The sequence below is a fragment of the Ascidiella aspersa genome, chromosome 4, assembly GCF_963924565.1.
Source record: "Ascidiella aspersa chromosome 4, kaAscAspe10.2, whole genome shotgun sequence".
In the NCBI taxonomy this organism is placed as follows: Eukaryota; Metazoa; Chordata; class Ascidiacea; order Phlebobranchia; family Ascidiidae; genus Ascidiella; species Ascidiella aspersa.
Window position 1 is genome coordinate 30,530,005 of NC_139450.1, and position 14,530 is coordinate 30,544,534.

The following is a 14,530-nucleotide window of genomic DNA, read 5'->3' on the forward strand; positions in this document are numbered from 1 at the left end:
ATCAACATTGAAAATTTAAACGCACCTTAAAACTCAAGAAATCCACCACCCAGACCATAAACGTAACTTCATGCGATGTTATATATCTATGTTTTCGCTTTCGATACAGCTCTACAACAAGGCCAAGGCTAGTTTCTGTTTAGTGTGTATAAACAAAAATTATTATTTCAATCTACCATTCGTCTACAAAATCAGTTTTGATCGCTGCACCTTCGAATCCTGTTAGTACTCCAGGATTATAGACAATATGGCTGTGTCATTCAGCTCTGTCAGAAAACAAATAGCAGCCCACGGTTAAAGTGCCAACCGCTAAACGAGGAAAGTTCAAAAAATATTTACTCGTTATATCGGCCGGCTTCTGAAGTTGAGTGCTTAAGCGGTCTCATCTGTTACTTTTCTGTTGACGCAAAAGCCGACTGCTGATTATTATTTGAGCAATCTTTGACCCGCGCCCCTTGCGTAAGTAAAAACAGTAGAACAAAATCGGAAATATCCAAAAATTTAAGAAATATCCAACATTTTAATTTGAGCGACTTTTTCTAGATTTTTTTCCGAACGAAAGTCGATCTTCGCGTGGCAGCCGACACGCCAAAAAATATCGTGTTTGTGAAAATGAGCTGGGCAATTATTTTGACGTCCTATTGAAGGCAGATATAAGGCTAATAGTCTAAATTTAAAGATACAATGTTTTTTAAAAACTATAATAGGCCTACAGAATGCATATTAGAATACGACATGTATATTTAGCATAATCACATGACCCGCTTGATTAACGCAAATAGAACTTTGAACCAGGCAAACAAATAAGGATTGATTTGTGATGGATATTTGAATTGTTTCAGCAATAGTTGTCAGTAGATCACTGAACCCCAACCTTTGAGTCGTGGCGAGTGGCGACCCCCTTCTTGGTTTTTAAAACCTACGCGACTCTCAGTTTTAGTTTTGATACGATTCACATCAAGAGATTAAATTACAGCAGATTCATTGTCAAAACGCAGCCACTCTAGATTTTGCATATTTAAAGGTTTAAGCCTCCTTTTGTATCATTTTATGTTTTATGTTTCAAGTAAATTTATCGTGTGCTTACGCCAATTAAATTTATGTAAATATACCGCTTTTTGTTCAGCTTTTATTTTAGCTAATGCTACACGGCGACCCCAATGTTGGGAACCACTGCTGTAGAGCTCCGTGATCGATTACGTAAAAACACTTAAGGCTCATTGCCGTTGTAAGTAATTTTGGTGATCGCAAATAAAGTCCATATTATTTGAAATGTGTAGTCGCATTTTTTACGGACTAGCAAGTATCGATAGCTGCTTTGTGTTTTATGTGTGTCGACGCTGTGCCAACTGACTGTCCATTGCCCTGTCAATCAAACTCGTTTTCAATTTGAAGAGCTTAGCATAATATTAGCTTCATAGCGACATACAGCGGCAACCATTTTAGTTGAATGTATAATGGGGAGTTGTTACACAGTCGAACTTGATTGTTGAATATTAATATTTAGAGTAATACGTACTGAAGCCATGTCGTTAAAAAAATCTTCATCAAAAATACAAATTTTTTTTTAATGGCAATAGTTTTATCATAGAATACTAAGTTTTATGGCCGCTTCAACCAAGGTGAAAATAAAACTTCTTTTGACTCAAGTGTTTAATAGGATTTCGTCGCCATTTATTGTTAATATTATTTGCTAATTTATTTAACACTGTCAATTAGCCTAATATGTGCAAATATATTGATAAAATATTAAGAGTCGAACGAATTTTTTTATAAAATTATCATTTCCTGTATCACATACTATCTATTTAGATTCCGAATTTTCGTTTAGATTGGACCAAAATGATACAAAATGGTGGATTCTTGCAACCTTTTGTATGGACAGCTTAAGCGTTTCCTTTCTGCTAAATGACTAGATCTTGAACCAAACTTGGGCGCTTGTGATTTACGAATTTTTTGCTGCCATACATTTCAATCATTTGTTATAAGTTTTTGTTCTTAAGCATTTATCGGCGCTCGTCTAGAATCCTACCACAACAAACATTATTAGGGTTAGGGTGCTGGTTAGCGTTTGGGTTTGGGTGAGTCCAGTCATAGTGTTAAACAATATTACTTGACCTACCCACACCCAAATACTAACCGACACCCTAACCCAAGTATTGTGCATTGTTTAATAATTAATTTAACGTTGTGGTAGGATTCTAGACCAGCGCCCATTTATCTACTACGTTGTGGTTTTTCATCCTAGATCCTACCACATTTTCGTCCGTGGGTTTATAATATTGTTATTACTTGGGTTGGGTTGCGAGTTAGCGTTTGGGTTCGATCGAGTGGGTTAACTATTATTATTATTATATTTATTACTCCATATTTATTTGTTTTTTGCATTTTCATTTTCGACAACCCGTTTGGTTACTGTTAAAAAGGTGGTTGGATTCTAATCTAGCCCAGCGCCGTTTTTTCCTTATAGTTTATAGAATCCTACCACAACACACATTACTTTGGTTAGGTTGGAGAGTTAGTGTTGGGTGTGCGTAGGTCAAGTATTTAAAATAAAAATGCAAGATCCACCCATGTTCAAATGATAACCCAAACCCTAACTCAATATTGTGCTTGTATTTGTTTAAGGTGTGGTAGGATTCTTGACCAACGCCTAGTTTATATTGTCTTTGCTTTGTTTAACATTGTTTAATCAATATAATTGCACTTGCTGCTATTTTGTCAGGGAGTATTTAGGCCTTGTCAATAACATTATGGCAAACCTTTTTGATGAGGAAGATGATGCTTTGCTAAAGGTGAGTCAATAACAATATGTTAGGTACAACAAGAAATTTTACAACCTACTAATAACAACAAACTATATTTTTCAACTATCTTAGCACAAATTATGTTCTCAGTCTGCATTTTGTGACATTTTTGTCGGAGTTTTGGTTATGTACTGCTAAACAGTTGTGCCTGTCTGGAAAGTATGGCAGATCTTGATGGTACACTGCCAAAAAAAATTGTCATCACATTATCACCGAAGGTCAAAAGCCACTGTGGAAAGTTTGGAAAATGCACCTGCATTTTTTTTTCAAACTTATAAAAATACACCTCAAAAATAATCTAAACGTTTTGCCTTTGTTTTACCTCAATACTCCGTTTGATTGCAACCGCCTTGCATGTGATTAATTATTCTAGAAAGTATGGCAGATCTCGGCGCAATCTTAATGGCTCACTGGCAAAAAAATTGTGATCACAGTCCAGGTTGGAAACTAAGGCCTTTTTTTGCTCAGCCGCGGTAATAGCCGCACATTTTGTGTAAAATCTACGTTAAATGTGGTCAGCCACGAAAAATTGCTCAAACGTGCAAAATTTTCGTCGCGCTAACGGTCTTCAGTATAGTACTTCATTTTCAGCCATGCAAAATTTACAAATAACGTTACTACAGCCGTGCAAATTTAGGCAGAAATATTATTACAGCCGCGCAATTTCAAGCTGCAAAATCGTCTCCCCCGCGCAAAATCCAAAGTTTCCAATCTGGTTTACAGTATCACCAAAGGTCAAAAGCGACTGTGGAAAGTATGGAAAATGCACCTGCAATTTTTTTTAAACTTATGAAAGAACACCTTGGAAATGATCTGAACTACAACCTTATTTATAGCAGCGGTATACCTTTACAGTGCAATGTATGCATTACAGAGTGCGTTGAAAAATCATAAACTGCACCCGGAAATTTTAAAGTGCACCCGGGGTTCACTTTTTTACCTTAGGTAGCTGATTTTTTCATCCATACACCAGTGAGATCTCTTTAAGATCTGCCATACTTTCCAGACTGGGTCAAAAATGCACGTCGCTAGTGTAATGTTTTATAGTAGCAGGTGCGCAATACAGTTTTGTGTGCATCTGCGGTTCAGTATCCTATCACAGCTCAACCTTTTTCTGAAATGTAGGTGTGCATTTTACTATTTTAGGTGTCCACACATTGCTTTAGAAAAACTTGGGTGTTCACCTGCCACAGATTGCAGACTGGCTATGTTTGTTGTTGAACTATCTTTTAACTGATAAGATTATTGTATTCATGTTTTGTCTTGTAATTTTGTATGAATAATTACTTCTGTTTGCTTGTTGTTTAAAACAAATCAATGTTTAGTTTTCATTCATATAATGCACATCAAGCTAAAAACATTAGACAACATATGTATAAGATATGATAATCTGGCACTAAAAGCTTTCCTTTATAGTTCCGAAATAAATTTTCGGCCCATCATATTCCAAATTTACTAAAATAATATTCTATACAAACCTGCCTCCTAAGAAAACAAAGACATGTATAATTATATATAGAAACATATGCATCATTTTCAGTTGCTAAATGACCTGTAGAGGTGACTACATTCAGATGGTTTGCAACTAAATCAAGATTACTCTTAACTTTCATACAGGGAGATGATTTGGATGATGACCTCGACGAAGAGGCTTTATTGTATGGAAGCGACGAAGATGAGCATCCCGGAGATCTTCTCAGCTTTTCTCCCCCGCAAAAACGAAGCCAGGAGTTTGAGGAAGACTTCCCGACCATACAGAAGGAACCAGCAACCGAGGGAATCCAACTAAGCAAGACAATAACCCAATCTGTTAAAAACGTTCAGCCTACAGTGGAAGCAGAGGAACCCACTTCTGTTGCTGAACCTGAGGTGGAGACTGATGTAGAAGTTAAAGTGACTTTCAAGAGAGTCGCTGATGAAATACCTGAAGTTCAGAATTTGCCTGATATGGACGGAAATGAAACCAGTATTAAAAGAAGAAGAAGATCGTCAGCTTCTGACCAGGTAATTCGTCAACGTAATATAAACCGCCAAGTTTTTTGTTAATAGTATATATACATTTTTATTAGTTTTTTTAATCTCCATTTTTTAAGTTAATCTATTTGGTATAGCGCTGTATATATAGGTTGTCTTTTTGGAATAGATAAACCGCAAATAGCCTTATCAGTTGTGTTATACTACAAGGTTTTTAGAAGAACTGCAAAAAAATGAAAAATGTAATTTAGGGTGAGAAAAAATTATTTAGGTTCATTGATTTATTTCCAGTACTCCCTACAATTAAAAGAATTCAACCTTATCTTTATGAAAACATATGTTTTCATGTAGAATTTAAATGTTTATTTTTTTATACATCAGATTGCACAAAACTATGAAGACATACTTAATAAACATTTGCTAAACTTTAATCACATTGTTTTGTTTTCAATTTGCAGCTACTGCAGTTTGGTGGTTCTGACGAAGTGTTGAATTACGATGAAAATGACGGTAAAACTGTTTTCTTGAAGTTTTTGTTTTCCCTAATGTTTTATCAGGTTACACTGTTAAAATAAATATTTGAGTATACCCTAAACCAGGGTTTCTTAAATGTTTTTAACACAGACCCCCAAATAACATGTTTTGGTTCATGTGGGTCAGGGTTGGCATGAAATTTTATATATGATGTCAGAAATAGATGTCAAAAAAAAGGCTATCAGTTTTCATGCCAACAAATGTGAAACTAAAAGTCTTAAATACATTTAAGGGGAAAGCGACCAAGCGTTCTGATTAATTACATTTTTATGTTTTGAAAAATTCCTTCAATTTTTAAAATGTTATACTAGGATTTCAGAACTTTGTGCCTTCATGTACCCCCTAAAAGATTCCAATGTTGTGCACTTTTGCAAACATTGACATAAAAAGCATAAAGAATGACACAAGGACAGCGAAAAAACGTTCATCGAGTCAAGCTGCCTAAAACTAGTCTACTAAGGATTCCACGGACCCAAATTTGAATCCCTGCCCTAAACATTGTTTTTACAAAACCTCGGCAGAAAATATTGAAGATGAAGAGAGTGACGAAGACGATGAACAATCAAGAGGTCGTTTCAGGTCGGAAAGAGATGACAAAACTGCTCCTAAACCGGCAAGGTAATTTCTAGTTTTGTTTTTACTTTGACTGGGACTTGACTTGCTATTTGTTGAAAATGAACTTACTGAGTCATTTCAAAATGACTTGTTTAAATACCGATAGCCACTTGCTGATTTATTTGTAATATTCAACTCAACCTATTCTAAATTAGTGTTTTAATTACCAGCATGAAGTTTCATTCAAAAAAAACATTAAATAGCTCTTTTGCTATATTTAAAAAACAAAAAAAAAAAAAACACACATGTAGCAAGCACTGGCGTCCATGGTTGTTTCTCGACTCGCTCCTCTCTGAGCTTGTGTAGCTGAGTTGGTAGAGCGACGGTCCCGGTATGGCCGGAGGCCGTGAGTTTGAACCTCACTGCAGGCTAGTTGTTTTTCTATTCTAGCCTGCCTTGCTCGCATCATTGATTGATAGATTCAGTGAATCGGAAATGGCTTTTTTGTGTATTTCTAAAAACCATTGTTTTTTTTTTGGTTTATTTATCATAAAGAGTCTTATCATTTTATATCTGTCAAATTGCAATTTTTGTAGAGCCAATGCAGATGCAAAACGTGACATTCCCGACACCCTTGAAATCTCAGACGAAGCTCGTCAGAAAATTGCCGACTTTGATAAGGAGCAACGCGATAAGAAGAATAACAAACACCGTGGACGTGGACGGAGAAACCAGATGAACAACAACAACAAAAGAGGTTATTCCAATGCAGGAAGAGGCAGGGGTAAGTTATGGTATTTTGCTCCTTTTTATTCTTCAATGATTATACAAGAGTAATGCTTAATAAGTTATCATTAAATTGATCTCAATTATTCAAACTGATCATGATACAAGTATGTATCAAAACGTCTTCATTAAGGTGATGTCGATTTACTCTTCAATTTAATTCTAATTCTAAAATGCTTTCAATTCTAAAAATCTAAATTGCTTGGAAAAAAACATCATCAATTTGTTTGGAAGGGAAAGCGATAGAGTTGTTCAACTTTGTGAAAATGTTAAAAGTTGCCATTCTGTTGTGCCTGTATAAGTTTAAAGTAGGTGTTGTTTTATTTTTTTTTGTTCATTGTTTTTTAAGAGCTCTTTTCAGGACACTACCACATGTAATAATTAATCAAAAACAGCTCCTCTTATATATACTTGTAATTGTTAACCAACGTTTCGGCAACCGATCCAACTCGCCTTCTTCACAATTACCAGAGGAGCTGCTTTTGATTATTATTACTATACCTCGTAGCAACAGTTTTTATACTTCCACAGTACCACTGCTTCACTAAAAAAATTTCCCTTCCAGGAAACCAACACCAGCGAGGCGGGCCAGCAGGGGTTCGGCCCATGTTCAACAACATGAACCACATAAACCAGCAGATGATGCACATCCGTGGTCCCAACGCACAGACACGTCTTCCCTTTTCAATTGCTCCCGCATCACAAGCAGCAATGATATCCCAGTCTGGACCCTCGCTCCTTGGGAGTGCTCCCGTCAACAGAGGAGGACCCTTTCCTCCTGGTTTTCCATCTGTTCCGCCTCCCTGGAATCCGGCTCTACGTCTTCTTCCCCCTCCACAATTGCCACCGAATTTTCTTAGCTCCATCCCTCCGGGAATTCCGCCTCCTCGTCAATTTCCTCCAGGAATGCCACCTCCGCAACTTGCTCCTGTTGTGTCCTCCGTCTTCCCGAATGTGAGTGTTCCGCCTCCCGTTCTTCCAACTGCACAACAACAAGCAACATCCACTTCGAACCAGGATCAAGGAGCTCCAATACCGACTTTGATGACCCGGAATACGGACACGAAACTGAAAGAGTCGTCGGACGATAAGCAGGGTCGTGAGGTTGTCTACAACAAAAGCGACCCGGCCGATCTCCGTGCAAAGCTGACCAAAGACCTGCGTTCAAAACTGTCAGTAAAAATCAGGTATAAAGTGTTCTACGCTATTTTAATTTATATATAATTAAAAATGTTGACTTAAGATTTTAAACAGTATATATTTCAGCCTTTCAGGTTCTTCTATTGTTTATATATAATATATGTAAGTCATGTAAATAATTTAGAACAAGATCGAGGTCACGTTCAAGGTCTCGCTCAAGGTCAAGGTCACCATCGCCTTTGCCAAGGTCGAGTCACAGAAGAACAGTTGTTAGACCTAAATCCAGAAGGTTAGACAGTTTTTGAAACTTTACTGACTATTTAGGCTTTTGTTACTTTTTAGATCACACTTATACTTAAAATAAAATTTATTGCCAGGTCAAGGCGATCACCATCACGCCGTAGGAAATCCAGAAGGCAATCTCGCTCACTTACTCCGAAACGTCGATCCTATTCTCCGAAAAGAAAAAGCCCAGAAGACAAAAAAGGTAAGTTTTCTAAAAGACAGTTTTACAAGCCCTGCTGGGGAAAATTTTTAATTGCTTATAATGCTTAACCACCACTTCATGATCGGGTGATAAATATAGTGTAATTAGCTTATAGAATCTAGAATTGCACTGAATATGTGATAGTGGAAATCACCTTGACCCTTGCAAAATAAATGTTGACCCAAATTCCTGATCAGTAACTGCAGGATACTCTAGCAATTCACATCAGGCGAATACATATAAATATACCTTTTAAGTTTGTGTGGTATGTAGGGATGTTCAAAGTAGAATCCCAAGGTATTCTAGAATAATAGGTTTCGAATCTAGAATAACGAATCCAGAATAGCGAATCCTAGTATATTTTTATTAAATTATTTATCCTCGATTTTGTTTGGGGAAGGGATTAATCTTAATCTACCCTACAGGGCCCACAATCGCAGCAATAAATCGCCCAAACAATTTGCTAACATGTGTACATTATAATAAAAATCTCCCATATGTTTAGCATTCTTAACAACTGTCATATGAAGCCGTTCTGTAAACTGTAATATGTCAACTGTCCAGGTTGTGTCCAAAACTTATATTTTTGCCAATAGTGAGAAAATGCAACACTGCATACAGACGTCTTAAGCAATTCGGTCCTGTTTTTGGAAGCATTGTTGGGTTTTAGTGCTTCTTTTTTTGACTAACATGATCTGTTATGCAGTCAAATGATATACTGCAAAGAATACAAAGTTATTATTGACATAACGAATTCTTGACAATTACGTTTTGCATAACCGATAACTTCACTGAATATTGGCCTAAAGTTGACATTAGGTAACCCCATAGCGCATTTTGTGGACGGCGAGCACGTTTTACAACGTAATGTTACTTTTGCAACTTAACGCATTTAGGGAATTTGCGAACTCCACACCTGACATTACACGTTAGTCGCTCGCCTAATAATGCTTGATTGACACTTAATTATTAGACGAACGTTATCGCGAGACGCGGTAATTGGTCGCCCGAAAAAACGCTGATACTGCACTACCAGGTTACATTTAAAGCAAGCACTATAAATTGGTCGCCGCAGAGACAGGCCAACTTACCACACGCGTTTGTACAATTAGGCGCGACAATCAGCGGTAAAACATTAAATTATATCGGTTCCAATTACCCGAAATAAACGGCAGAATTGGATTCGAATCCCATCTGGATTCGAATCCAAGGATTCGATATTCTACTTTGAGCATCCCTAGTGGTATGTATTTGTATGTTTTCGCCTTTAGTTCCAATTAATTGCCCTGAAGAAGATTGCCAGAATATGTGGTCAAAACGTTGGCAAAAATAAAATTTTGCCGAAGAACAATTGTACAATTACAACAATGCCTGGCAGCAGCAGCATATTTGTACCTTTTAATGTGTTTTAATAGTGTCTGACCTGAATTGCTAGCTTTTCCAGACTATTCTGCTGAATCCAGAATCAACAGTTGTAGGTCAGCTGTTTTTCACACTAATTGCTTTTTACAGCCCCTGCTTCGAAGCCCAAAATCCACATCAACCCACATTTCAAAGGCCCTCGAACTGTCCCAGTCCCATCAAGCAATGCACCTGCTGCCACTGCGTCATCAACAACAACAACAACAAGCACAACCCAACCTCAAACCTTATCTGCCGCAAAGCCGCCAGCCCCCTATATACCAGGTGTTCCCCCACCTGCACTAGCATTTCCACCCCCTCCGTTACCCAACCCCACAGTGCGACCCCCTACCCTTCCTGTCACCCTTCCAACCGCCAAAGCTGCCCCTCGACCTGTCATAACAGTCCCCCCTCCCGTGTTACCCCCACCCCCTGGGGTCGGACCCCCACCCGTCCTGCCAATTAACCTGCAAAGGCCCCCACCCCAAGTAGCCCCACCCTCTGTGCCAAGACTTACCCCACCACCCCCACTTGCAACCTTAACCCGCCCCACTGCCATAATTGCCCCCTCCTCTGTGAGACAACAAAGTATTCTCGGAGCCCCACCTGTGCAAAATCGGCTCCCGGTACGGACCCATGCATCCCCTGCAATGCAGTTAGCCGGGGCCCAGCCTGTGGCTCCTGGTATGCAACGGGGTCGGCCAAGGGCCCGACTAAACCAACCCCCAAGGCCCCAAAGTGGGGACCTCATGGCCCACATTCGTCCAGCTGTTGACAACAGACAAATGCAAAACAAGTGGCCTGGCAATGGTTCTCAAGTTCAACCGCAGGGCAAAGCAAACGTGTTGAACAGGTAAGACAATACAATGATGTAAATTTATAAATTTCAACAAACTTCGGTGGTTAATGTATTTCTTCACAGAAATAGCTTCCCACAGTGATTTGTTGATATCTTTGTAAGAAAAGAAAACTCTAAATCAAGACTAGTACGTCTAATTGGCAAATGATATGGCTGTTAACGTTGATTCTGCTAATAATTGCCCAGCCAGCGGGTATCACTGTTAACTTTTGAGATGCATTTACTCACCTTTACTGACGTGCACTCAAGTCACGGTTTTCAAATGACTTGATTATCTTAAGTCGTTTGACCAAAATGAAGTCTTTTGGACAAATGACTTGAAGATAAGTCATTTTGTAAAATTACTTAGGATTAAACTAAATGTTTTTCATTAAAATTCATCTTATGTTTTGCAAATTAAACACTTTTATTGCCGTATATTGAGTTGGGACTTCAGTCCTTTCAAAATGACTTGTTTACAACACGACCTTTTGCCAGTTTTAACTTTCTCTTTTCACCGTGTCCATATCATTTCCTTGTGTTGAAGAATCGGCCAGAAACCGGCAGCCAACCAGGCGATAAACCCAGCCCCAGTCACTATGACGTCACGCCTCAAGCCTCCACCTTCAACAGCTGGTAAAACGGAAACGCATAAGTCACAGGTAAAATATTTTTTCTATATTGACGTGTGCAATTATGGAACACATAGCTGTGTTGTTATGAAATTGCTATGATTTCTTTTGCCGTTTTGTTGCGTATCTGACCCTCGTTTTTTAAGCAAAACCGCGTGCAAAAAGTTTTTAAATATTAATAAAGAATTGCAAAGCCAAAAAGGTCGAGTATCGTCATCATCTTGATTAAAACGTTTCCTTACGAGCTTGTATCATCTTCAGTAAATAATGAGATTATACAAAACCGCATTGAAAGGTCTTTATCAAGTTGATGTTTACCTATTCGACCTTTTTGGCTTTGCAATTTATTATAAAGTTACGTTACAGGTCCGTGCATAGTGTACCCATGTTTTTGAAATGTTTTCAAAACCTAAAGCATGGTCGATGTTATGTTAGGCTCGTAAAATTATCTTCGTTGATATCTGTACTCCGCCATTGATGTTATTTATTGTTACAATCGGCTATTTGCGCAACGTGGGTACTGTTGTCACAGATGAGTCAACCGATGCGTAGTGACCAGTTGCACAGTCATCCACTTGCTTTTGTGCTGATTTTACAGTTGCTACCTGTGTGGGAGTCCTGTGTTGTTTTGTAACCCTTCTAAAACGTTTGTAGCGTTTCGTCACACTAAAGAAATCTTAAATATTTTGTCGGCACACTATTTACAGAACAATAATATAGTAACTTTACGATCGCCCTTAACACACGACAAACTATATGTAAATGTCTCAATATTATCAAATTTCTAATAGATAATGCGTACTCAAGTCGTAAATTGTTGTGTGTATGCCTTTGTATAATATAACTGACTTATTTTCCAAAATTACAAAAAGTTTCGCGGCACATTTAGCAATTTCTCAAAGCACACTATTGTGCCGCGGCACACAGTTTGACAATCACTGCACTAGTGTATCATATCTTTGTTTTCATTTTTTTATTATTTGTAGTACTATCACATCAACCATATAATGTATCTTTGGTTACCGTAAGTTTTATTTTTTTTAATATGCCCCTTTTACCACAGAAAAAGAACCTCTTGAGATAAATAAAATTTTATTTTGGTACTACGAGCGTTCGGTGACATTCATTCGGCCTGACCAAGGCGATTTCAATAGGTTGCCGAAACGTTGGTTAACATTTACAATTACCAGAGAAGCTGTTTTTGATATTAGAAAATCTTGGAATGGGTATTTTAGTCAAACTAGACATTAGCATAGATCCCGAAAAAATAATACCACACCACTGAACATCAATTGAATCATTTTCCACCACTAGAAAATTCCATAAAAAACTGTCAGTCGCTTCGTTGCTTCGCGAGCACAAACAAGCGAATAGGAACGAATGTTGTCGTTGAGAAATCGCTACCTACAAATAACTAAAACGATGACGTCACACTATTTTGTGTTTTGTCCCCAATTAAAGGCTTCTAGAAGTGCAGACTGCTAAACCTCTGAATCGAACTTACACACCACTCTACGTGTGTAATTTCTTAAAATTTTTAAATTGATACGATGTCCACTTTTTCTATAAAGCTCAGGATAAAACTCGGTCTGAAACATACCAAGGCAAACCCAAGAAGAATAGCAGCAAAAAAAGATATGTCCCGAAATAAATTTGAAATAAACGTTACTCGCTTCGTTCAGGTTTGGTCAGCAGAGGCCGCTAGCGAGTTGGACAAGTACAACGCGTTGGTTGCTCAACAAGCTCTGCTTAGAAAGCAGGTGCTAGCCAAGAAACGTCGAACCACGTCCCCTGTTGGTAAGTTAACTGTTTTACATTTAACAGGCTGCGTTGCTGAGATTTAACCACATGTTTGGTTTACAACATGTTTTTTATGGAAAAGCTTCATTGCATTAACTAAATGATGACTATGATGTCTACCAGTTAATCTGTTAATACTTTTAATTTTATTTGTAATATGCATTTACACCAGGCTAAACTAGCAAGTGTGAGATTTGAACTCACAACCTCGGCCATACGTGGACGAACTGAGCTACATAGGTTTAGAGGGGAGCAAGTCGAGAAACAACCATAGCACCCTTGCCTGTCATATTAATTATTTGTTACAGTTGGTTGTATTAACTTGTTTGAATACCGTTTCATTTCGACTCATTTACCCTGGTAACTGTTTAAAAGCAAATAAAGAGGACTATTTTCCAAGAAAGCAAAACCACTATCTTTACCTTAATCTTAATTTTAATTTTGTGTTGTTTAGGAATTGAAAGTTTCCAACCTGGGCTTAGTTGTTTCTTTATTTTAAGTTTCACTCAAATGTACGTTTTTTTACAGTCGGAGCTGCGAAGAATCCCACACCCGTTACGGTAAGTAGGGTTTGAAATACCCTCACCTTTACACGCATCTTTTTTTCTGCGTGAATAAAAATAGGTGAAGTATTTAAAAATATTGTTATTACTCTATGTCTATACATTCTAATGTTATTTATTTGATTAGTTCGTTTAATAAGTAAAAGTTCGTACCAAGTATAGCCATTGTATTCTGCATTTTTTGCTTGAATTAAAAATTTAAACCTAAAGTTTTTTTGAACAAGTGAATCGTATTTGCCGAAGTACTCTTACAAAAAGCATAATTAACACCTCCTGATTTTCAAACCATTTTTCACAAAATCGCCAAAATAACTGTAACTAAAGTGGATATTACATTTGTTTGCAGCAGACTGCTCGTCCAACCGTCATAAAAGTTGGCAACCTGTCGGAATCGACTCGAACCTCGAGCGTGGAGCGCCTCATGAACTCCATCGCACCCGTCAAGGTTTGTGAAAACAACTTTTTCCATGGTCGCACTACTTTAGGTGGCAGTTTTTATGAGAACTGATAACAATAATCACAACAAAAAGTTGTGTTTACATGTTTATGGTTTAGTCGCGCTACGTTACTTAGCATTTTTTTTATAAGAATTGTTCGCAATAATCGCAAAAAAAAATATGTTTACATGTGTCAAGGTTCGTGAAAGCAACTTGTTTGTTGGTTAAACTACTTACGCGGGCTTGTTGTAAGAACTGATCGAAAAATGTTTAGCGTTGTGGTTAGTTGTGTGTGAGACAGCGTTCGTCGTTGTCCGGGCAATAATAGAACACTTTAATATTGAGGTTTTGTATTAATCTTATATATTGCTTCGTTGTTCCGTATCACACGTGCTTAGGTCTTGTACTCCTATAGTCTTATCCCTAAATTGAAACGGCTTGAGACTATTGTGCTTAAAAAAGTGTGAAGAATCTTGGTTCGACCAACTTCTGCGCTAATTTGTCGAGTGAAGAAGGCACGGGTCATTTGAAAGCTAGATTTTTGAAAGTCACTGTTTTGTAAAGAAAAAACTCTAA

The 14,530-nt window shown here is 37.7% G+C and overlaps 1 protein-coding gene across 1 annotated transcript in view; it reads left to right on the forward strand.

The window, feature by feature from the left end:
• Nucleotides 1–2,753: 2,753 nt before the first annotated feature.
• LOC146157439 (uncharacterized) overlaps nt 2,754–14,530 on the forward strand; it is a 33,653-nt gene continuing 21,876 nt past the window's right edge. The window contains exons 1-13 of the mRNA XM_083388211.1: nt 2,754–2,795; nt 4,425–4,811; nt 5,240–5,291; nt 5,837–5,933; nt 6,467–6,654; nt 7,222–7,843; nt 7,981–8,085; nt 8,174–8,283; nt 9,796–10,537; nt 11,070–11,184; nt 12,837–12,951; nt 13,483–13,514; nt 13,864–13,962. Of these exons, the coding sequence (XP_083244337.1) occupies nt 2,754–2,795; nt 4,425–4,811; nt 5,240–5,291; nt 5,837–5,933; nt 6,467–6,654; nt 7,222–7,843; nt 7,981–8,085; nt 8,174–8,283; nt 9,796–10,537; nt 11,070–11,184; nt 12,837–12,951; nt 13,483–13,514; nt 13,864–13,962 (2,706 nt within the window). The remainder of the gene's footprint in view (nt 2,796–4,424; nt 4,812–5,239; nt 5,292–5,836; nt 5,934–6,466; nt 6,655–7,221; nt 7,844–7,980; nt 8,086–8,173; nt 8,284–9,795; nt 10,538–11,069; nt 11,185–12,836; nt 12,952–13,482; nt 13,515–13,863; nt 13,963–14,530) is intronic.